At 43.2% G+C, this 24,644-nt stretch overlaps 1 protein-coding gene and 1 long non-coding RNA gene across 5 annotated transcripts in view; one reads left to right on the top strand and one right to left on the bottom strand.

The window, feature by feature from the left end:
- The window catches only part of LOC144379426 (uncharacterized), a 34,471-nt gene extending 27,116 nt beyond the window's left edge, over positions 1-7,355 (bottom strand). Inside the window, exons 1-2 of the long non-coding RNA XR_013442380.1 lie at positions 6,717-7,355; positions 5,801-5,858 (exon numbers count right to left, since the gene is read on the bottom strand). This is a non-coding gene — a long non-coding RNA (uncharacterized LOC144379426). The remainder of the gene's footprint in view (positions 1-5,800; positions 5,859-6,716) is intronic.
- A 75-nt stretch (positions 7,356-7,430) lies between these two features.
- The window catches only part of QSER1 (glutamine and serine rich 1), a 78,395-nt gene continuing 61,181 nt past the window's right edge, over positions 7,431-24,644 (top strand). For 2 of the 4 annotated variants that reach the window (XM_078058240.1, XM_078058239.1), the window contains exons 1-2: positions 7,851-7,924; positions 9,676-9,774. Coding sequence is in view for 1 of the 4 variants with exons in the window: in XM_036086360.2 (XP_035942253.1) it covers positions 7,734-7,924 (191 nt within the window). In the remaining 3 variants the exon portion in view is untranslated. Of the gene's footprint in view, positions 7,925-9,675; positions 9,775-24,644 lie in introns of all 4 variants that reach the window. The other 2 variants (XR_004915524.2, XM_036086360.2) reach the window with 1 other exon arrangement.

Here is a 24,644-nt window from a genome sequence, read left to right as displayed (position 1 = left end):
AATACAGAAAGGCAGATGACAGGGTCTTGGGATAGGATGCTGTGAGCATGAGGTAGGTCAGAATTGTCTCAGAGGTGAGCCAGGGGATGGGATGTGGGCACCAGAGAGGTCTGCTACAACATGTCATGAGCAATGCTTCCTCTGAGTTTTTAAAGTTGTAAGCAAGCAGCCATATTACATGAGCAGCAGAAAAATGAGTTCATACACATAAATGACAGAAATATAAAATTGGTATAATGAATAGTCCTGTGCTTCCTTTGTTACTTTCATAAATGATCTCTATGAGTGGACTCGTGTGTGTGCACGCGCAAGCGTGCATGCATGCGCACATATGTGCTCCTATGACTATGAAGAGACTATGTTTCAGTTTCTACCTTGAACAGAGCAATCACTCAATAGAAGCAGAAGAAACTTGAAGACATGTTGAACAAGAGACTATAAGTTTCCCCAGAATTTGCAGAAATTTGGGAGAGGCTTTGGACTTCCACAAGATATTTGAGCCTACCATATCTGAAACTTAAGTAGGTGAGAAATTCCATATGACAAAATTAAACCTGATACCAAGCAATGATATATTAGTTGTTAGTATCTATATGCTAACATTAACATGCATGATAATTCGGTGAAGTCTAGACCACTCCCAATAAGCTTCCTTTACCACCACCATATCTAGAGCTTTGGGACAAAGGGGACAGAGAAGTAACAAGAGAAGGGAGTGGGTATAAAGCAGCTTTGCAGGTGACTTTCTGCTCAGGCAGAGTGTGTGTTAGTGTCTTATGCTTAGGCTCTAGCTGAAGAATCTGGAGACCTGAGAACACATGCTCTACCACTGTTGGTTGAAATTCAGTCCTTCAGCAGCAAAACCCCTGGAAAGTTTGTGCCTCAAGTTGTATTTGCAAATAACTAGGACAACAGGAGGCTAGTGGGACTGTCCTAAGTAGTGACATGTTTTTTCTTTTCTTGTTGTTGGTAGTAGTGGTGGTGGTGTGTGTACACATGTAAATCTATGAAGGGACTGTGCTTCTTGTGTTGGTACACCAATGTTCCATCTAGCCTGAAGATGTAGACCAGAGTGGGACATTAGGAAGGGCAAGGGAGTGTTTTCCATGGTTTTGAAATCAGCTTAAAGGGTCCCCATGGGTCCTTAATGTGAGGAAGTATACTAAAGTAATTAAATGTTTGGGTATTGGGCCAAATATGGGATTAATGAACATAAAAATAAATATGGTATCAGATTCTAATCCTGTGTTCCAGGACCCCCAAGTCCACCCTCACATGCAAAATAAAGAAGTATGGTAAGAGATTATAAATCCTGTGTTTTATTTTTATTTTTTAAGATTTTATTTATTTGACAGAGAGAGACACAGCGAGAGAGGGAACACAAGCAGGGGGAGTGGGAGAGGGAGAAGCAGGCCTCCCGCGGAGCAGGGAGCCCGATGCGGGGCTTGATCCCAGGACCCTGGGATCATGACCTGAGCCGAAGGCAGACGCTTAATGACTGAGCCACCCAGGCACCCCAAATCCTGTTTTTTCTTTTTTAAATTTTATTATGTTATGTTAGTCACCATACAATACATCATCAGTTTTTGATGCAGTGATCCACGATTAAAATCCTGTGTTTTAAATAAATAAATATGATAACAGATTATGACCTCCCCAAGAACACTCTCATGTCCAGTGATTTATTACAAGAACGCAAAAGTCAGAGAAGTTGTTATACTGATGGTTAGAGTCTATTATAGTGAAAGGATACAGATTAAAATCAGCAATGGCAAAAGGCACATAGTGCAGATTATAAGGGAGACCAGGTGCAAGCTTGCAGTGTCCTGCCCAGTAGAGTCCTGTGGGCATTAATCAGTGAATTATAGCCAACCAGGGAAGCTCATCTGAGCCTTGGTGTGCAGGGTTTTTATTGAGAGTAGGTCACATAAGCATAGCTGACTGCCCTGGTGGCCGACCTTAATTTTCCAGTCCCTCCAGAGGTCAAGCTGATACTATGTGGTCCAAAGACCCCACCAGAAGTCACATCATTAGCATATCTTATATGGCCCAAGGCCTCAGGTAAACGAAGATGCTCTTTTTTTTTTTAAGATTTTATTTATTTGTAGAAAGAGAAAGAGAAAGCACAAGCAGGGGAAGCAGCAGGCAGAGGGAGAAGCAGGCTCCCCCCCTGAGCAAGGAGCCCAATGCAGGACTAGATCCCAGGACCCTGGAATCATGACCTGAGCCAAAGGCAAACACTTAACCAACTGAGCCACCCAGGCATCCCTAAACAAAGATACTCTTAGGCAGGATATTTCAAGTGCTTAGAAGTTATCACTATGGAGCCTAGCAAGGGCTAAATCTTTCTTTGCGATATACAGTGTTTGGACAACATGGACCTGCTTAGTTAATCCTTTACTACACAAATCCATTGATTAAAATAAGAATTCATGAGTCTGTACTGAAATAGATAGATAGATAGATAGATAGATAGATAGATAGACAGACAGATGATAGATAGATGGAAAATTCCTTTCTGTAGAAGAATGGAAATTAATGATTAGGGAAGGAATGATGGAGTTAGAAAAATTACTATTTGGTAACCATTATAATAGTTTTTTCACACAAGAATCATTAGTGGATGCCACAGTGAGTTGATTGTTAACCCCCCGAAAGATGTGTCCATGTCCTAATCCTCAGAACATGTGAATGTGACCTTATTTGGTAAAAGGGTCTTTACAGATGTAATTAAATTAAGGATCTTGAAATGAGATCATCCTGGATGCCCCCAATCCAACGACAAGTGCTTTTGTAAAAGACATAAGAGAAGTGGTGCCTGGCTGGCTCAGTCAGAAGAGCATGAGACTCTTGATCTCTGGGTCATGACTTCGAGCCCCACATTGGATGTAGAGATTACTAAAAAAAGAAAAGAAAAAAACCAAAAACATAAAAGAAGACAGATGTACAGAGGAGAAGGCCTTATAAAGACTGAGGCAGAGATTGGAGGGTTGTGGCCACACACCATGGAATGCCACCAGAAGCTGGAAGGGGAATGGAAGGATTCTCCCCTAGAACCTTCCCAGGGAGCACACAGCCCTGCAGACATCTTGATTTCAGACTTCGGAATTGTGAGGCAATAAATTTCTGTTATTTTAAGCCACTTAGCTTGTGATAATTTGCAGCCACAGGAAACTAATACAGATGCTAAAACCAGTGGTGAAAGAATGATGCCTCAGGAATTTACATAGTCTTAAAGTATCCACAAAATATGCATTAATTATAAAGGAAAATATAGTTAACTCTTCAGTGGAGAAACCTGGCAGGAGCTCTTGAACCAAGCTTATTGAGTTTTGGAGCCGAACATAGCTGGCCTTCACTTGCACCATCATCAATTTGTAGGAGTTTGCATGGTTTGGGGACTTACTTAACTTCATTAGAGCTCAATTTCCTATAAAATGGAAATAATAGGGGCGCCTGGGTGGCTCAGTCGTTAAGTGTCTGCCTTCGGCTCAGGTCATGATCCCGGGGTCCTGGGATCGAGCCCCGCATCGGGCTTCCCGCTCGGTGGGAAGCCTGCTTCTCCCTCTCCCACTCCCCCACTTGTGTTCCTGCTCTCGCTAACTCTCTCTGTCAAATAAATAAATAAAATCTTTAAAAAAAAAAAGGAAATAATAAAAACCAATACCTGCATGTTAAGGCTATTTTGAGGATTAAATGAGACAATCCATTTAAAGCCCAAAGCACAGAACTTAGGACATATATATTCGATATTTATTGGTTATTCTTTTTTTAAGATTTAAAAAAATTTTTTTAAAGATTTTATTTATTTATTTGAGAGAGAGAGAGAACGAGCAGGGGGAGAGGCAGAGGGAGAGAGAGAAGCAGACTCCCCGCTGATCAGGGAGCCTGATGACACGGGGCTCAATCCTAGGACCCTGAGATCATGACCTGAGCCAAAGGTAGGCACTTAACCAACTGAGCCACCAGGCACCTCTAAGATTTTATTTTTAAGTAATCTCTACACCCAACGTGGGGCTCAAACTCACAACCCTGAAATCAAGAGTCACGTACTCTACTGACTCAGCCAGGCAGGTGCCCCTATTTATTGGTTATTCTGATGAGAATACTATCATCTACAGAATGAGGTTTAAATTTCCTGTAATCTACTCAAGGAGATAAAAGATACATTCAATGAAAAACTTCATGATCAGGCCACACAACCATCTTTCTTCATCCTCAGTCTCTTGGTCTCCAATCATTCAACCTTCATTCTTCCAGACCCTTGATCAGCTAAGCCATTCACTAGAGCCTGAGTCCATCCATATCCATAGCTCAGGCCACTTCCTATACATACAAAAGTGATGATCGAGTATGCTTCTGGAAGTTCTGTTCACTGGGAGGAATGTGCCTCATCACTGTCTTTCAGTGACACCTCTGAGTAAGGCTGTGGCTTCCAAAAGGCAGGCTCTTCTGACTCCAGAGCTATCTCCCTGGGGGATATGACAGGCAATGGGGAGCAGTAAAAGATGACTGTGATAGGGTCAAGCCCCTGAGACAGAGAAAAATGATAGTGGGACTTAATTGCATTTCTGATGTTTTAATTTCTGATGCTGACTTCAGGGACTGAAATCAGGGCTGCCCTGCAAAGACGGGGCTTATAAGTTCTCCTCAATGCCAGAAGAGAAAGGAAAAATGGAAAACTAACTAAGCCCCCTCCCCTCATCAACCCACTTCCCACAAACATACTCCTGATATTCTCGGTAAAACCACAAACTTGGGGGCACCTGGGTGGCTCAGTCAGTTAAGCATCTGCCTTCAGCTCAGGTCATGATCCCAGGGTCCTGGGATCAAGCCCTGCATCACGCTCCCTACTCGGCAGGAAGTCTGCTTCTCCTTCTGCCCAACCCCCCCCCCCACCCCCCTGCCCCGGGCTCGTGCATGTGCGTGCTCTCTCTCTCTTTCTCATAAGTAAATAAAAATTAAAAAAAAAAAAAAAAAAAACCACAAACTTGACCTTCTTGGATCTTTCCAATTAATAGGTGGTCTATTTGTAACACTGGAATATATGAACTTATTGACTACATTTCCAGTCAGGCAAGCCCAAATTCTGCCTTTCCAAACAAACAAACAAGGCTGCCTCAGTGGAGATGAGGTTCCATTGTTCCCTCCTCCAAATGATTGCCTCCATCACCTTAAACAAGTTGCTGAATGCTAGGCCTCTGTTTCCTCAACAAAATAAGGGTGATGAACTACTCAGTCTAACTCCAAGCTTCCTACCAGTTGAAACATTTGGTGATTTTCTAATGGCATGGGAGGAAAACCGGGAAATGTGAGGAGACGGTTCATGGATATATTCTGAGGCATTACTAACTCCTGGATAATAAACTCAGAAGGAAGTGAAGATGGAAGTGGGGACGAAGAAAGACTCCTTCTTAAGTGTAAGATTTCAATTCATCTTGCAACCAAACTGCCTTTGATGTCATCGATTTTCAAAACTTGTCCCCCAATTTTAGAATTGAGATAGAAATAGTGGGCAAAAGAACATTGCACATGGTGACAGAGTAATACTATTTTTTAAATACTCACCCAAAATTTCCCTTAATATCTTTTCTCTGATTTATGTGACATAAATAAACTACATTATGGTGTGAGGGACTATAAAGGCTTATTGCCACTTCTTTGGTATTGCCTACGTAACTCACTCTGAGTACCAGTTGTGGGTATCTCAAACTAAGTGCCATAAAACATTTATAGCCTGCCACTCCACTTCCTACACTTTCCGTAAAGACAAAACTTTAGTGCTCACAAAAATACTTACAAGTGTAATAGTTGGTAGTGAGAACTTCTTTCTTTTATTTAGATTACAGATCTCCAGTCTGCAGTAAGAAAAATAAAGATTGTAAGAAAGATTTATGTTACTTCTCTGCAGGATCTCAAATTATCTGGCAAATTCCTTCCCCACGGAAAACTACTTTTCAAAGATATCCTGGGTAAATGCATACTGAAATTAGCATAAAATTGGCAAGATCACTTGTGTCTACACGTTTGAATTCATTTGTAAATAACGACTACTCACTTCCTTGCTTCCCCACCCCGGGACCAGACTCTAAGCATCACAGGTGCCGAAAGACTTACAAAAAGGAAGGAATAGGAACAAAAGGACGTTGGCGCCAGGAGGGAAAAAGAATCTCCCAGAACAAAAATAATCTCACACGGAATAGCAGATTCAGTATCAGGTATTACGGAAATTTAAACTGGCTTTTAAATGGTGATCAGTGATAGTGTATCAACTTTATTAGGTCTTCTACTATGCCTGTCTGGCTTGTTTAAACCTTTAAGCTTATCTTGAGGGGCAGATTTCTGTGCTAAGCACATAATAGGTGTTAAACCAGTATTGATTTTTTTTAAGGGGGCTGGTCAATAAATATAAACTTCACTGTTTTAACTTTTACTTTATGCCTTAAGAGCCGAACGATGATTTCCATGAACTCTAAGTTTCACTACTCATGATTATAGAAGAAACAGAGCTCTGATATACAACAGAAGATCCTCAAAATAATCATTAAATTAACCCCCGCCAAACTGCGTGGAGGTCACATGGGAAATGTTTGGGTAAAGTCCTGAAGTCCCAAACAAAAAACTCCAACACAAAGTGTGCATAGTAAGTTTAAATGCATTGTAATTAAAGTCATCCAGATGGTAGTTGGATTAATCAATGAAGAGGCAGTATTTACCTTGGGATAGAAGATTCTGAAATCCAGAATGAGAAAATCCCCAAGGTGGGGGTGGGGACAGTTAATAAGAGCCCCTGGGAAAGGTCCTTTCAACGAGGATTGGAAAATAATACGTTTGAATTTGAATCTCTTTGAATATAAATCTCCCCTAACAGCAGGAAAAGGGTCCTCTAGCCCAGCAAGCTTTGTGCAGGAAGGGAGTAAACGGAACTGTAAAACAGCCCGCTCAGCTGTTTCTGGTTTGGGACTGGGCTCAGAGAAAGAAATCGCGATGTGGGAACTGAGTATTTGAGACACTCAAAATAACTCGAAGGGTCAAATAACGAACTCCAGGCAAAGCGTTGACAAGCCTCCCCCTTTGCAGCACCTACGCTGGGTTTCCTCTCAATTTCCCCTCCCTCGCGCGGGGCGAACTGCGGGCGCGGCCCCTTCCCACGCGGGGCGCGGCGAGCGTGGACAGCTCCCCTTGGAGCAGCCGAGGGCGGGAAGTCCGCGGCCCGTTGGCTACCGCTGGCGGGCACCTCTCCGGATGCCCGGAGCCGGCTGGGCCGGCAGGCCTCGAGCCTTCTCGGCCCTGCTGGCCTGAGAGAGGCGGCCGGTAGCGGCAGAGGCCTCGCGGGCCGCCCGCCTGGCCCGGGAGCCGCGAGCGCGGGGCGCCGAGGGGAGGCGGGGCGAGGCCGCGGGGCGGAGGGGGGCGGGAGGTGCATCCTGGGAAATCCACCAACATGGGGCGAAGCGGCCGCCGCCGCCGCGGTGAGTCCCGGCCGCGGATGCCGCCGCTTCCCTGACGCCCGGCTGGGGCCTCGCCGCGCGCCGCGGCCTGGGTTCCCCCGGCAGAGAACGGCCAGCGCGCCCTCCGCCCGTCCGCCCGCCGGGGCCATGTGAGGGGGCAGCTCCCTCCGCCGCCACCTCCTCCTCTTCTTCCTCCCCCCGCCCCCTCCCTCCCCTCCCGCCCCCCATACACAGGGCCCTAGAGGAGCCCCCACTGCTGCCCGCCCTCCCTACGCAACCCCCACGATGGACAGGAACTACGCGACCTCCGGCTTCGCGGACCCGCCGCCGCCGCCCGCGCCCCCCGCCGCCCCCGCCACCGCCAGTGCCGCTGCACCACCCCCCGCCCCCGCCTGGGCCTACGAACCCCGAGCCGCGGCGGCCGCCGCCGCCAGCAGCAGCTGCAGCAGCGGCAGCAGCCCCAGCCTCAAGGCCAGGTAGGGAGGGTGGGCGCCGGGGTCGTCGTGGGCCAGGAAAGGCCGGGGATGCGTTTGGGGCCTTCGCCCCTGTGCAGCGCCGCCCAGGGGTCCTGGCCGGGCGGGGAGCCCTCCACTCTTCTCCTCGCCCTTGCCCGCGCGGGGAGAGGCGGATGATGACTCCTGTGAGGTGGTCTTGGGGTGGGTGGGGGCGCCCAGTGCAGGATTCGCGCTTAGGGCTGGTAGGGGACTGTGAGTAAAAGGGAGGGCTGGGCGGGAGTCGTGGGTCTCCGTCACCTCGCGGGTTTTGGGCTCTCTCACATGGTGAAGTTTTGGGTTCGTGCCTGAACTGGGCGATCAGGGAGACCCGGGACTGGCTCCGGGGGGTGGGGGGGCCCCCGAGGAGTTCCGGGCAGTGACATTCCATTGTATTGGAACGGACAATGTGGTCTTGGGGACCCCGGCAATGTGAGGGTGGGGGAGGCGCGAGAGGAAGAGGCGCTGAGCAGCGTCCCTGGCATTGGGGGACCGGGGAGGGCTGGGCTGCGGGAGAACCCCTGGGGCGTGGGGCCCGGGAGGGGGCCTGGAGGGGCGCGAAAGCTGCGACGGGGCTGGGTGACATATGTTTGCAGTGGTGGCCAAGATTAAGCTATTTCTCTTCCACGCGTTCAAAGTTACTCTTGGGTTTCCTCCCCTTTTAACAACAGCAGGAAGTAAGGAATCTTTTTTGCCTTCTATGCCTTGGGGTGACTAAGAGTTGGGAAGAAATTGGGGGGGGGTGGTCAGTGAAGGCCATAAAGGTTGAAGAACAGAAGCATGCTTCTCCATCTCGGCTTCTGAAACCCCGGTTCATTATGTAGCGCGGGGTTCAAGAGTTCATCTTTGCTCCATCATGACCAAGGGAATCTAAAATGTTGACTTTTACTAGATATTTAAGCTCGCGGGAAATGTGTAGTAGTGCCACACTGTGAAATGGTCCATTTGAATGATAACTGGAAGGCGTGGTCTGCTTTGGACGATTCGGGAGCGGGGTGTTTTAAAGCTACCTCTGCCGAACAATGCAGAATCTGGTAGGTGCAGCTTCTGATTACAAGGACCAGGGAATCCTGGGTTGCTAATGACTTCATCCTCAGCTACCAACAGGAAGCTTCGTGGCTTTATGATCTCATCAGATTTCTTCACTATTGTCACGACAGAAGTGAACTTTTTTTTTTTACTTTATATATTACAGTGTTGTAGGTTATCTTCTTTGTTTTTATGGAAGTTCCACCTTCATGATTGGGAAAATAATGTGTGAAGAGTAGTTGGTCTTTGTCTTAAATAATACCTTGGGATGATTGAGAGAGAATGAGAAAAATTGGATTCAAGAAAAGGGAAATAAGCTTTCTCAGAAAATTTTAGGTCCTTTGTTTAAAAGAGCTGGGATTTAAAAAAGAATAATAATGGGATGTGCCAATTTGGAGCTAATTAATTGCTGAAACTTTTCAGAAATAGTCATAACTTTGTATTATATACTATTAAGACATTTTAAGGAGTTTTCTGAAAGATGTTTGGCACTTTTCCCATTAATATTTTTTTGGTGCTAATTCGACTATCGTTTTTCAAGTAGCTTTTGCATCAAGTGCAATAATCTACAAATTACAATTGCTTTCTTTTCAGTGAACGATAACGATAGGTATTTGTGCAGCATTTTTAATGTTTTAAATGAAAAGTATTTTATTAGGTAAATGGAACAAATTCTACCCAGTTATTTCTGTTATTTCTTTTAGCAGAATACTTCTGAGGCAAGAAACTAAAATCTACTTGTCATATTTTCCAAATGTTATTAATCAAAGTAACAAAGAATGACTTCCCAAACACATTTGAAAACAGTAAGTAGATTCATTTGGAACACATAATCTAAAAGAGGTTTATTTTCTGTTTTTTTGGAAGTTATTGATTCTTAAATGCTAAGCACTCCCCCTTTAAAAATATGTATTTTGGGGGTGGAGTCAACTAAATTTTAGCATAGAAAATGCAGGCTTTCCCCCTCCCCCACCAACTTGCTTTGTTAACATCTTGTGTTAGGATCAGGCCATCTGTACAGGGCTACACACACTTCTTAATTGTACCTCATTTTATTCTTCAAATTGTGTAATGTCCTCTTTCATTTCAGTTGTATAGAAAATACTGAATCTGAAATATGGCCTGTAAATCTTTAAGTATTCTGCATTTTCAGAAGCCTATTCATATATTTTTATAACATTTTAGAAAGCTTTTTCATAATTCATATATAAGTTGAATGTTTTTGTTCCCCTTTGTGGCAGTTTCTTCTTAAAGGTGCAAATGAGTACTAGTTGTGATGATGTGATATGGATACTTATCCATAAAGAATTAGCCTGTCTGTCACCTTGTTTCCAGTAACCTATTCAGAAGCTAACAGATGGTAATGACATTCAGTGGTTACTGACATGTCCCTACTTTGTGTCTTTGCTTGATCCTGAAATGGAGCGTTTTCATCAGTTGATGGGGAAAGAACATGATAAACAATTTCTCATTACTTTGAAATAGTACTTTTTTGGTATAACAGCTCCATCAGGTATTAGGTATTTCTGTTGTTTTAACAATTAAAAAGCAAAGAGCTAAGGGGAAACTCTCAACATTTTACCTTAGGGTGTATAGAGTTTTCTGAATATTTCTGAAATAGTACTTGCTAGGTCAGTGGGAAATTCAGGGATAAAAATTGGTCTCGTAAATCTCCATTTATTTGTGTTCTTCTCAGTTAGTTTTAGGGACTGAATGAACATATCACTGCCTATCACAATGCAGTTGGAAATACTTTTGGTGGGGCTGTCTGAGATACCATTAATACCTTTGCGTACTTTTGGAAATAAGGTGATTATCAGGAAGCTGCACATCTGTTTCCTTTTCTCTACCTGTTATTTATATCTTGCACAGAACATCGAGAGGCTCTTTCATCATAGTGATGATAGATGTGTTTGTATTTGAATATGCACCAGAAAGTGACTAAATAAAAATACTTTGTTTAAAGTAGATTTATATCTGTTTTTGTAACTTTGTCACTTGAAATTGTCAATTTTTTTGCTACCAGTTTTTCAAATTTCCTAATACATAAATTTTTTCTGATCATAGTATGAATGTGTAATGAGTGGGATAGGTACCTCTCCAAAAAAAAACAAAAAAAAATTATTAGCTTCTCTAAAACTGGTCAGCTACTGGGGCGACTGGCTGGCTCAGTCAGTTAAGCGTCCAACTCTTGATTTCAGCTCAGGTCATGATCTCAGGATCATGAGATGGAGCCCTGAGCCAGGCTCCAACTGGGTGTGGAGGCTGCTTAAGATTCTCTCCCTTTGCCTATCCCCCTGCCCCGGGTGCGTTCTCTCTCTTAAAAACAAAAACAAAAAAAAACTGGTGAGCTTCTATATTAAGGACTCTTTCATAAGTTTTAAATCTAGAGTCTCCCTCAAGGCTTTTGGAAAAAGACCTTGTAAGATCACAGTTTATGGGGAGTAGGGACAGTCCCAAATTAGTGAAAGGTTATTTCAAATAAACTTCTTTTGTTCAGAAAGTATTTTCCCATAGAAACAATGTTGTGAGTAATAACAGCTATCATTTACTGAACTAATTTGTGCTAGGCGCTGTTTAAGTGATGAGCATATGCATACACACACACACTTAATATTAACAATTCTATGAGGTAGGGATTTCTTTTTTAAAAGATTTTATTTATTTGACAGAGAGAGAGTACAGATAGGCAGAGTGGCAGGCAGAGGGAGAGGGAGAAGCAGGCTCTCCGGGGAGTAGGGAGCCTGACGCAGGGCTCGATCCCAGGACCCTGGGATCATGACCTGAGCTGAAGGCAGACGCTTAACTGGCTGAGCCACCCAGACACCCCGAGGTAGGTATTATTTTTACCTTCCTTTTCATGAATGAGGAAACTAAGGCATAGAGACATTAAGTATATACTAAGTCAAAGTATACTTACAGTCATTTAGCTAGTAAGTAGGGGAGCTGGGATTTAAACCTGGACATTGTGGATCTGGAGCCTGCACATTTAATTACTATACTGCACTACTTCATAGTAAGATAGTCTAATAATGCAATCTGACTATGTTATGGGTTAAATGAGCTTTTATGGCTGACCGGGTATCATTAGTATCCATATTTCAGTATTCATGTCGCTGTTGACTATTTTTTTTTCCCGATGGAAATGTGCTTTCTTTCACTTCCATAGCAGTGTACTTTTCTAGTTTTCCTTGTACCTTCCTGGCTAACTGCTTTTCCCTGTTCTTCAATAGCTCTTACTCTTCTGATCTCTACATACTGTCATTTTTTCCAGTGCTTTGGATTGATAGAATTTCTTGTGCTTTCTCCTGAGGAAATTACATTCATGCCTATGACTTTAAATATCTTCTCTGGAGATGCCTATGTATATGTTTAAGGCCCAAACATGTTCTGATCACCTAATTACATAACCTCTCTGAGCATTTACTTGGGTATATAACAGCCATTTTGTGATGAACTCATGCTCTCCGCACCTGTTCCATATCTGCTTGTCTAGGGAGGTGTCTCAGTAAGTCACACCTTTGTCCATCTAGTTGCTCAGGTCAGAACCTGGGAGTTGTGTGTGCTTGGTCACCAAGCCCTACTGCTTTTTTATCTCTTAAGTATATCTTGAAATTGTCTACTTCTTTCTGTTTCCACTGCTCCACCCTGATCCAAGCCACCATGATTTTTTTACCATATCTGCAGTAGCCTCCAAACTAAACGATATTGAACCTTTTCTTTCCTTCCCTCAACTAATTCTTCTCATAGTTGGGCCATTCTAAATCCCTTCCTACCTTAAAACTTTCATTCATGCTGTTACCTCCACCTAGGTAACTCACCCTTTCCCCACCTCTTAACCTGACTTCTTAAGGTATCTGATGTCAGAACCCCACTGCCTTCCAACCTCCATCCCGTATTGTTTTATGAAATGGTATGGATGTTTTCACAGTACCTTTTACTGTACTTTCATATAATTCTTAGAAATACAGTTATATACCTATACGCCATCTATGTAATAGATACCTTCCTCTTTAGAATGGAAGCTCTTTGAGGGACACTGTTTGTTTTGCTTACTGCTGCATACCTGGTACTTACTTTGATGCCTGGCATATAGTTGGTGCTTAATACATGTTTATGACATGATGGCCCGAACTCTTGAGTTACTGTGGGAATTGGAAGCCCTTTTCTTCCTGCTGCAGCCTCTACTGCCATTCCCCATCTTCTCCCCGTCCACCCTGTAATGAGAACCAAGATGAAGGGGTTAAGGCGTTCATGATCATCATTGGTTAGAAGTGTGAAGATGGGGGCTCCTGGGTGGCTCAGTTGGTTAAGCATCTGCCTTCGGCTCAAGTCATGATCCCAGGGTCCTGGAATCAAGCCCCGCATCAGGCTCTCTGCTCAGCAGGAAGCCTGCTTCTCCCTCTCCCTCTCCCTCTGCCCCTCCTCCAGCTTGTGCTCTATCGCTCGCTCGCTTGCTCACTCTCTGTCTCTCAAATAAATAAATAAAATCTTTAAAAAAAAAAGTGTGAAGATGTAGGCTGCTGCTTGCTTCCTACCTTTCCTTGCTGTGCTCTCTGGAACAATGAATACTAAAATGTATCTAGCAAAACCTAGTCCCAAGTTTTTTTTTCATTCATTAAACAGATATCTGAGTGCCCACAATATGTGAGACATGGTTGCCTTTATCCTCAAGTATTATATTTCTGTAGTGAAAGCTTGAGAAATCAAATGACATTCATTAATTCATTAGCATATAGTGAGCATCTTTGAATTTCTGTTACTGAGCTAAGATCTGTGGGGTACCAAAAAAATGAAAAAGACACTATCCTGCCTTTCAAAGAACTTGTGATCCAGAGGGGTGACAGGGTAAACACTTGCTGCCTCTCTACTTGGCTTCTAAATGTGGAAGTGCCCAGGGGCTTGGAGTTCCATCCTTTTTCCTTCTCTCCTCACTCACCCTGGATAAATTGCCACTTATATCAAGTAAGTTTCAAATTGATACCTCTATATTCGTATCTAGCTAGCTGCCTCCCTATCCTCTCCACTTGGATATTGAGTAGATATTTCAAGCATAATATATCCAACCTTAACCCCCCAACCTGGTCCTCCTTTAACCTTCCCTGACCTCAGTAAATAATACCACCATTTGCTTAGTAGGGCAGGCCCAAAAGATTGGAGCCATCTGTGATTTGTTTCTTTCGTCCCATATTCATTCCCTCAGCAAATCCTGCTGGTTTGATCTCCATATCCATAATTTCCCACATGGACTATTGCAGTTGCCTCCTGTTGTTTTCCTTGCCTCCACTTTAGCCCCTCTAGCCCTTAAACGTGCAACATCCAGTTAACATTGCAAAATATAAATCAGATAATGTCACCCTGCTTAAAACCTTCCAGTGTTACTCAGAGGAAAATCCAAAGTCTTTATCATGGCCTACAAGGCCCTATGTGATCTGAGCCTTAGCTTATTCTCCAGCCTCATCATTCTACTCTCTCTACCATCTTTCAGCCTCACTGGTTTTATGTCTGTTCCTAAAACATGCTAAGATTAAGATTATTTGTGTCCTAGGACTTTTGCACTGGCTGTTGTCTTCATTAGGTATTGTCTTCACAGGTCTTTGCTTTGCCGCTTCTTCTGGACTTCCAGGTCTTTTCCCAGATGGTACTGCCTCACAAGGCCTTCTCTGACTGCCCCATCTAAAGTAACTTTTCATCACTGCATCATATCATAGAACATTATTTTCTTGGTAGCATTATCACTTTCTGAAGTAATTTTGTAGATTTATATGTATTCTTTATTACTACCCTTTCCTCATCCCACTGCCATGAATAGAATGCATGTTCCATGAGAACAGGGATCCTGTCTGTCTTGTTCACATCTGTAGAAGGCAGTACAGAGTAGGGGTTGATAGCATAAACTCTGAAGTCAGAATTTTTGGGATTATATTTTGACTCCACTTGCAGTACACTCTTAAATAAGTTTCTTATTCTCTCTGTGCCTGAGGTTCTTGTATTAAATGAGGATACTTTGTAGAGTTCTTGAAAATTCAGTGAGATAACTCAGAAAAGTGTTTAGAATGGTATCCACATTCTGTAGTATATAGAATAGCATATAGGATATTAGCTTTATTGTCAGCACTTAGAACAGTGTCTGGCACATTGTAAGTGCCTAGTAAACATCAGCAAATGAATTAAATAACTGTACTAGTAGGCAGAATATTTGTTTCTTTGTAAGAGTTACAAAAATTTTGGGGTGCCTGGGTGGCTCAGTCGTTAAGCATCTGCCTTCAGCTCAGGTCATGATCCCAGGGTCCTGGGTTCCAGCCCCACATCGGGCTCCTTGCTCAGCGGGGAGCCTGCTTCTCCCTCTGCCTGCCACTCCCCCTGCTTGTGTTTTCTCTCTCTCTGTGTCAAATAAATAAAATCTTTAAAAGAAAAAAAAAGTTACAGAAATGCTTTGGAAACTTAGAAGGAAGAATTATATAAAGTTCAAGGAGATCGTAGAAGCATTTGTCAGGTATATTGCATACAGCTGATCTGAATTATTATTGTTAATGCTGCATGAGTGTAGTAAGGGATTAACATGAAGAGGGAGCTTCCAAGAGCAAGTGTTACAAAGAGGGAGGAAGTGGAATCTGCTAGAGCAGTTAAGGACTGATCTTTGAACTGGCATAGCCTTACTTCTTCCACAGTCTACTGGTCAAAGCAGTCCTGGGCCCAGTGCAGAGTAATGGGGGAGAGACTGTACAAAGGTGTGTTTCATTGGGGAGGTCATCAGGATAATACTACCACAGTGTGTTAGTGCTAGATTTGAGAGGGCTTTGATGACAGCCCATGGAGTGTAACCTCTACATCTCAATAGGAAGCTTTGAAAGGTTTTTGGGAAGGATGATGATGATGATATGAGCAAAAAATAAAGTGTTGTAATAAGATTATTTTGGCAGGGGCGCCTGGGTGGCTCGGTCAGTTGAGCATCTGCCTTCGGCTCAGGTCATGATCCTGGAGTCCTGGGATCGAGTCCCATATCGGGCTCCCTGCTCAGCGGGGAGTCTGCTTCCCTCTGACCCTCCCCCCTCTCATGCTCTCTCTCTCTCTCTCTGGCTCTCAAATAAATAAATAAATCTTTTTTTAAAAAAAGATTATTTTGGCAGTTAAGTACATAATGTATTAGAATTGGCAGAGGGAGAAAACAGGATACCAAATGAGAGGCAATTCATCAGACCAGACAGGAGAGAGGTTGTATCAGTCAAGGTTCTCCAGAGAAATACATGATTTGTTGTGGATATGGATGGAGATATATATGATAACTGTGATATCTATCTATTTATTTATGATTTATTATGAGGAATTGGCTCACACAATTATGGAGGCTGAGAAATTCCATGCTCTGCTCTTTGCAGTCTGGAGACCGGGAAAGCCTGTTGTGTAATTCAGTCTGAGTCCTAAGGTTTGAGAAACAGGGGAGCCCATGATGTATTTCTGAGGGCAGGAGAAAATGAGCTGAGATGTCCCAGCTCAAACAGTGAGGCAGGTCACAGAGGGCAGATTCGTTCTGGGGAAAAGGAGGCAAAAACAATGCTTAATCTGGGTATCCTGTGGCCAGTGAAGGTGACAAATAAAATGAACCATCAGACATCCACCCCTTATCAACTTTACACCTATAGGGATCTCTTTATTTTTTTTAAAGATTTATTAATTTATTTTAGGTAGAGGGCAGGGGGAAGGGCAGAGGGAAAGAGACTCTTAAGCACACTCCACGCTGAGCATGCAACCCCACGTGGGGCTCAATCTCACAACCCTAATATCACGACCTGAGCTGAAACCAAGAGTCAGATGCTCAACCGACTGCACCACCCAGGTGCCCCTACGCCTATAGGCATCTCTTTAAACTTAATCTCCAAACAAAGGTAGCAAGATGGTAACAAAAGGTATCTTCTAACATGATACAACTATCTTGTGTACAACTGAAAACATGCCAGTCCCTTCCTCAGGAGAGCGGATTAAGTCCTTTGGTAATGTTTACTCTTCTCCTTGATATCCCAAAACTTAAATACTAGGATGTAAAATTAACAATACTTTAAGTACTATGATAGAAAATCAGTACATCTTATGTCACACAATAAGGAAATAAGAGGAAAGAAAAAAATTTACACACAGACATACCAAAACATGAGAAAAATAAGGAGGAAATACTCAAGACAATTACAGTCCTTATTTCTTTAACTGGTTACATGCTCATAGCTGGTACTAATAACAAGCTCTTCTACTACCCATTCTGTTTGCCTTCAGCAAGTATCTATCTCAGCTGGTTGTGGTTCTTTACCTGGTGGGGTGACCCAACCTTCATTTCTAAAGGGTCTTTACAATTATTAGTCCTGCTTGGATTTAGTTGTTGTAGTTTTCCATTGACTTTAGTCACAGGGCATGGTAATACTTGAGAGTTGCCTTAAGGGACCTTCTGTATTCCAGACATACTCATCCTTATTTCCATTGTGGAGTATTTCAGTTTCCCCTTGATAGTCCGGATCATTCAGCCCATCCAACACTATGACTCCCTTCTTTGCCTGTTGGTTCAGTAGCATGAGAAACCCAGAGTAGCCAGATGGCAATCTTAACTTCCAGTCCAATAGAATCATCATTGGATCTTCTGATGAAGCAGTCTTCCTGCTGGACATTAGACCTCTAGGCCAGCAGAGCAGTAAGCCACTGGAACAGGAAGTAAAAATTTGGCTAGTGGTTCACTAGGGATGTTAACGAGTGGTGACAGTCCCAATCTACCCCTTGATTCTCAGGCCCAGGAAGCCTAGGTATCAGAGAAACAGTACTAGGCAATGAGATGCTGATTCAGAGCATATATAGCCTTGTAGAGAACCTTGCCCTTGTACTTAAGGTATTGCCACCTAGCTGGTACTAAAAAAAAAGTCTTCAAAAGGCCATTCCACCATTCTTTCAAGCCAGCTGCTTCAGGTTGTTGAGGAACATGGTAAAACCAGTGAATTGCATAAGAATGGGCCCACTGTTGTACTTCTTTTGCTGTGAAGTGAATTCCTTGATCAGAAGCAAAGCTGTGTTGGAATACCATAATGGAGCAGGTGTTGGCATTCCATAAGTCCACAGATGATAGTTTTGGCAGAATCACTGAAAACAGGGAAGGGAAATCCATATCCAGAGTATCTATTCAAGTAAGAACAAAGTCTTGCCCCTTCCATGAGGGAAGCTGTTCAGTGTAGTCAGCCTGTCACCAGGTAGCTGTCTAATCAACCTGGGAAATGGTGCCGTATCAGGGGCTCAGTGTTGGCACCTGTTGCTGGCAGATTGGGTACTCAGCAGCGGCCATATGCACATCAGCCTTAGCGTGGGGAAGTGCATGTTGTGGAGCCCCTGCATAACATCCATCCCTGCCCCCATGGCCACTTTGTTCATTAGCCCGGGCTTTGCTGAGGAAGGAGGCTCTGGTATCCACAGACCAGGTCATTCTATCCACTTCATTAAAACTTTCCTCTGCTGAGGTCACTCTTTGGTAAGCATTCACATAGAAAGCAAATATCTTCAATATTTTTTACCCATTCAGACATGTATCCATATACCTTTCTTTGTTACCAATTTTCCAATTATGTTCCTTCCAAGCCTGGCCATCCAGCCAAACCATTGGCTGCAGCACATGTATCAGTACATAATTGCTCATCTGGTCATTTCTCTTTTCAAGCAAAATGGACATCCAGCTACGCTGCTTGATGTTCTGCCCACTGGGAGGATTTCCCTTTACCACTGTTCTTCAAAGATATCCCAGAAAGGGGCTGTGGTGCTGCAGCTATCTATGTTAGGTGGTACTTAACGTATCTTGCAAGACTACTTGTAAACCGGGCCCAAGTCTTTTCTTCCTCTGTCAACTGATTGTAAGGGTACTTGTAAGGGTACAGGCTGGAAGAAAGAAGGCAGTGTAGCAGGAATGGGGACCATGGGCATTTGGGCCACTTTTTTTTTTTTTTTAAGATTTTATTTTTAAGTAATCTCTACACACAATGTGGGGCTTGAACCTACAACCCTGAGATCAAGAGTAGCATGCTGTACTGACTGAGCCAGCCAGGTGTCCCTGGGCCACATCTTAATATAACTTGTGTCTTCAGGGCCTGCTTGGGCCCAGTCATGTATATACCAACCACTTCCATTTGATGATGTAGTATTGCTGTGCATGCCCATCTTTATGGCTTGTTGGATCAGATAACACCCAGTTCGTGATGGATATCTTGGGTCCCATGGTAACTTGGGGGCCCATGGTTAAACGTTGAGTTTCTATTGAGGCCCAATAACAGGTCAAGAGAGGTTTTTCAAAAAAAGAGTAGTTATCTATATATGATGGCAGGGTCCTACTCCAAATCCTAAAGGTCTGTGGTTGTGATCCACCTATAGGGGCCTACCAAAAGCTCTAAACATCATCCCTATCTGTTGCTGACACTTGAAGGACCGATGGATCTGTTGGACCATATGGCCCAAGTGGCAGAAGAGTTGGCACAGCAGCCTGGACCTGTTAAACAGCCTTTCTTGTCACTCAAAACTAACAGCTTTTCGGGTCATTTGGTAGATCGGCCAGAGTAACACACCCAAGTGGGGAATATATTGCCTCCAAACTCCAAAAAGTCCCACTAGGTGCATCTTGTGCATCTTTCTTGGTTGTACAAAGGCCAGAGACAACAATTTATCTATCCTTCATCTTAGTAAGGATATCTCAACATATCCCATACCACTGGACCCCTAGAATTTCACTGAAGTAGAATGCCCCTGAATTTTAGTCTGATTTATTTCCCACCCTGTAATATGCAAATGTCCTACCAATAAGTCTATAGTAGTTGCTGCTTCTTGCTCATTATGTCCAATCAGCATTAATATTATCAATGTAATAGGCCTGTGTGATATCTTGTGGAAGGGAAAGGTGATCAGGATCTGTGTGAACTAAATTATGACTTCGAGGTAGAGAGTGAACATAAACCTGAGGTAAGACAGTAAAAGTGTATTGCTGGCCTTGCCAGCTGAAAGCAAACTGCTTATGGGCAGGTATGGAGAAAAAGGAATTTGCCAGATCCATAGCTGCATACCAGATACGAGGGAATGTGTTATAATTTGTTCGAGCAATGAAACCACAGCTGATACAGAAGCTGCAATGGGATTCGCCACCTGGTTAAACATAACAGTAATCTGCTGTCATTTTCCAAGACCCATCCATCTTCTGCATAGGCCAAATAGAAATGAATGGGGATATGGTGGAAATCACCACCCCTGCATCTTTCAAGTCCTTGATGGTGCCACCAATCTCTGCAGTCCTTCTAGGAATTTGGTATTGTTTTGGGTTTAATATTTTTTGAGGTAGAGGGAGTTCTAATGGCATCCACTTGGCCTTACCCTCCATAATAACCCTCACTCCACAGGTCAGGGAATCAGTGTAGGGATTCTCTGAGCTGTTAAGTTTGTCATTCCAATTATGCATTCTCAAACTAGGGAAAATAACCATAGAACAGGTTCAAGGACCCACTAGACCCACTGTGAGATGGACTTGAACCTGACCTCCATAAGCCTCTACTCTTGACTAGTGGGCTACAGTGATATTTCGGGTCTCCTGAAATTAGTGTCAGGTTATAGCCCATACCCAGTAGTTCCTGAAAGGTCTGACATTATTTCCTTTTCTCTGATACACAGTTACCTTGGCAAAAGGCCATATGTAGGTCCCTTTGGGGAAGGCTGGGAGAAAGATTAACAGTATATGTTTTCAGTAATGGACTCTGCTCTCCATTATGGTAATCATGTCTGCCTTGCTTTTGGTGGTTGAGTCACTTTTGGCCCAGCCATCCTGGAGTCTAATGACTCTCATTGTGTTTAGGTTTCCCAATTAATTGACTGCAGTTTCTATGGTAAGATTTGGCCCACAGAGACACAGAGACAGGTGGTCATAGAGCTCTTCAAGGATGCCAGGACTCCTCTCGCAAATTTATTTTTCACAGTATTGGTGGAAGGTATGTCTTCTGGACCTTCCCAATGTGGGGAAGTGGGTATTGACAAATCTACTGGAACATTCCAATTTCCATAAGCCTTTGAATCCCTTCCTCTACATTTAAACCAAGGCATGTTGGCACTTCCAGTTCACTCATGGTGGCCACCTTTTAGTCCATTCTTCAGCTAACCAACCAAACTGCTAGAGCCTTTTCTGACTCCCTAAGCTGCAGCGTTAAATGCAGAATCTCTGCTTAGTGAGCTCATGTCAATAAATTTGGCCTGATCAAACTATGTTTCTTCCACCGTTAGATCCACACACATACTCATTCCCACACATGGTCCTCAGATTTCTGTCTGTATAAAATAGAAATCCAAGTAGGTCTTTTAGACTGTAACACACTTTATCATGAACCTAACATACTGTACTTCACCTTTAGGGACCTGCTAAGACTTGAATCTAGTTATAGGTCTAAAAGCAAAGAGAGGTGGGTAGGGGTGGGTCCTGAGGAGAATCAGCATTATCTTACATAGCTCGTGCCTCAGGGGGAAGTCATTACAGTTTCATCAGGCAGTGCATGGTTCATCCCTTCAGGTGGAGGGAGAAAGGATGCCTCCCCTGGGGGTGGGAAAACCTCTTCCACTGATAAAGAAGACTGGTAAGAATTTAGAGGCCCAGTGTCCCCAGCTTCATCTCTCTTCCCATACCTCCTCATCCCAACTTCTAGGATCTCATCTTTTCCCATTCAGTGCCCTCACTTTAACAGTAGGCACTGTGTGAGGCTGAGAGTTCAACTTGTGTTGTCTTTCAGCCAGTCACAGGATGTGGTTCTGCACTGATTTTCAGCACTTTCAGCCCAGTGGCTACAGGAGGTAAGGCTCTCTCTCCTTCAGGAATACCTAGAAGCTCTTAGGTCATTTATGCTGCCCTAGAGCTGGGAATTCAAATCCCTGAGCTCATCCCTTTTTTTCACTACTTTGTCCAGTGATACTAGGAACAACCAACCAATGTCATTATATTCATTAGTTTTCCAAAAATGTTTGAAAGTATATACCGAGTCATTTAGCTCCTTGCTGCTTATAAGGGGAGTATCCAGTGCAGGTATTTTGGAGACCTCTAAGTTCATGCCATGGACCATCAGTGCTCTTTACTTCTGGAAAGAATCATTCACATTGTTAAATCTAATCAGATTACAGAGCCAATTGCAGAAACCCCAGAACCATTTCAGAAAACTCATCCTTAAAATTCTGTTCCTCTAGAACCACTCTTGATACCAGAATCTGTATTGGTTAGTGTTTTCCAGAGAAACAGAACCAATAGAATGGATATATACATGTACACAAACACACATATATAAATGGAAATTTATATAAATATAATGGAATTTTATCGTGAGGAATTGATTCATGTGCTTATGGAGGCTGAAAAGTCTTATATCGGCTGTTTGCAGTCTGGAGAACCAGGAGAGCTGGTGGTGGTATAATTCAGTCTGAGTCATGAGGCCTGGGAACCAGGGGAGCCCGTGGTGTCAATCCCACTTCAAGGGCAGGAGGAAATAAGATGTCCCAGCTCAAGTAGGTGAGGCAGGGAAAAAGGCACAAATTCCTCCTTCCTCCACCTTTTGTAGTATTCAGGCTCTCAATGGGTTGGATGATGCCCACCCACATTGGGAAGGGTCATCTGCTTTTACTGAGTCCACTGATTCAAATGCCGATCTCACCCAGATATAGTCTTACAGACACCCCTAGAAATAATGTTTAATTTGGGTACCCTGTGGCCAGTCCAGTTGACACATAAAATTAACCCTCACAGAGGGGATAGGAGATTGGTAGTAATATTGGTATAGAAAGGATGAGATGGATGTAAGAGACCTTAAAGAAAATTGGTTGAGGTTGTTGAAAGGGTACATGTTAAAAGGTAAGAAAAAGGGAAATACTGACCTTTTTCTGGTGACTAGAAAAAGAATGGTACAGTAAAGAAAAGTAGAAATGTTAATTCATTTTGGTCAACAGATATGCCATGCCCCTCTTCTAGGCATTGGAAGTTCAGTGGCAATTAAGACAAAATCTGGTGGCACCTGGGTGGCTCAGTCAGTTAAGCATGTGCCTTCGACTTGGGCTTTGATCCTAGGGTTCTGGGATCGGCTCCCTGCTCAGCAGGGAGTCTGCTACTCCCTTTCCTCCCGGCTCATGGGCCCTCTCGCTATCTCTGTCGCTATCTCTGTCTCTCTCAAATAAATAAATAAAATCTTTTTTAAAAAAAAGACAAAATCTGTTCTTGTAGAGCTTACATTCTTGAGGTGGGATGGGAAATCAGACAAGCAAATAAACAAGAAAATTTTCTGCTTGTGGAATTAGCATTACCCTGAGATCTGAGGAAAGAGCATGTACAAATGTCCTAAGGCAGAAACACGTCTGGTAATTCCCTTCCCTGACATGATCTTACCCTGGATCAGTGTTGTCCAATTTAAGAGTCCTTCAGATCACCTGTAGGGCTTGTTGAAACACAGGTTGCTGGGCCTAGACCCAGAATTTCTGAATTTGTAGGTTTGGGGTGAAGCCCGGTAATTTTCTATGTGGTGCTAATGCTGTTTGTCATCTTATCATCCTTGCCTTCTTGACATTCTTATCTCTGCTTAAAGTATTTGTCCTCATTTGACAAGACCAGAAAGGTGAATATGGGAGTCTGAATAAACATTTGTATAGAAGACAATAGTAGAAACTCAGAGGTTAAGGTTTCTGAGCGTGAAGAGTAGGTAGCTGAGAACTGAATTTAGCTGTTGATGATAACTACCATTTATTGAATACCTACCATGTGCCTGGCACTGTTCTGATGCTTATGTTGCCTCATTTAATTCTCACAAGTCTGTGAGATAGGTACTATTGTTAGCCCATTTTACAGAAACTAAAGCAAAGAGCTATTAATTAACTTGTTCAGAATCACACTGCTAGTCAGTGGCAGAGGCAGGATTTAAACCATGAAGTGTGACTTCGGAGACTGTGCTGTTAATCACGAGGTGTTCTGGCTCTCAGAGAAAACTTTTGAGGGGTGGGAGTTGAGGATGAAGTAGAGTTGCAAATGGAAAAGAAGTCAGAGCCATTAGTGATGGGAGACTTTTAAGAAGAATGTTAAGTCTCTTGGGAGTTAACATGTATGCTGGAAGGTTATACTTTCTCAGTTACTTCAAAAGTTAGACTTATTTTCCTACATATTTTCATGAAGCTTTGGAAGAAATTTGGATATATGAGTTTATCTCAGATTGAATGGTTGCCATAAGATAAGGGAATTTCCAAGATGTTTACCAAGCACGTGTCATATATTAAATACTCGGGAGCTTGGGATACATCAGTGAACAAAACCAAGATCCCTGTCCTGTAATTTCACTGGGGTATGTGGAGTGTGAGACAGATGATAAATAAATATAACTGTAAATTATCTAGTATGTTTGAGGTGATAGGAGAAAAAGAAAACAGGGTAAGGAGGAATGGAAGGTGGGTTAGGGGCAGTGCAGATTAAATAGTTTGGACTGGGCAGGCTAATTGCAATAGTGATATGTGAACAAGGACTTGAAGGTGGTAATCTTCTGAAAAGAGAAGAAATATTTTACAGTGAGAAGCAGGGTACTTCAATAAGGGTGTTTTTGTTTTGTTTTTTTGGCCACCGATTCAAATGAGACTACAAGTTTTGTTTTAAAAAAATTGCCTACTCCTTTGC

This window comes from Halichoerus grypus, chromosome 11, assembly GCF_964656455.1.
Source record: "Halichoerus grypus chromosome 11, mHalGry1.hap1.1, whole genome shotgun sequence".
Lineage (NCBI taxonomy): Eukaryota > Metazoa > Chordata > Mammalia > Carnivora > Phocidae > Halichoerus > Halichoerus grypus.
Note: the sequence above shows the minus strand (reverse complement) of the source record. Positions and strands in the feature narration are given on the sequence as shown.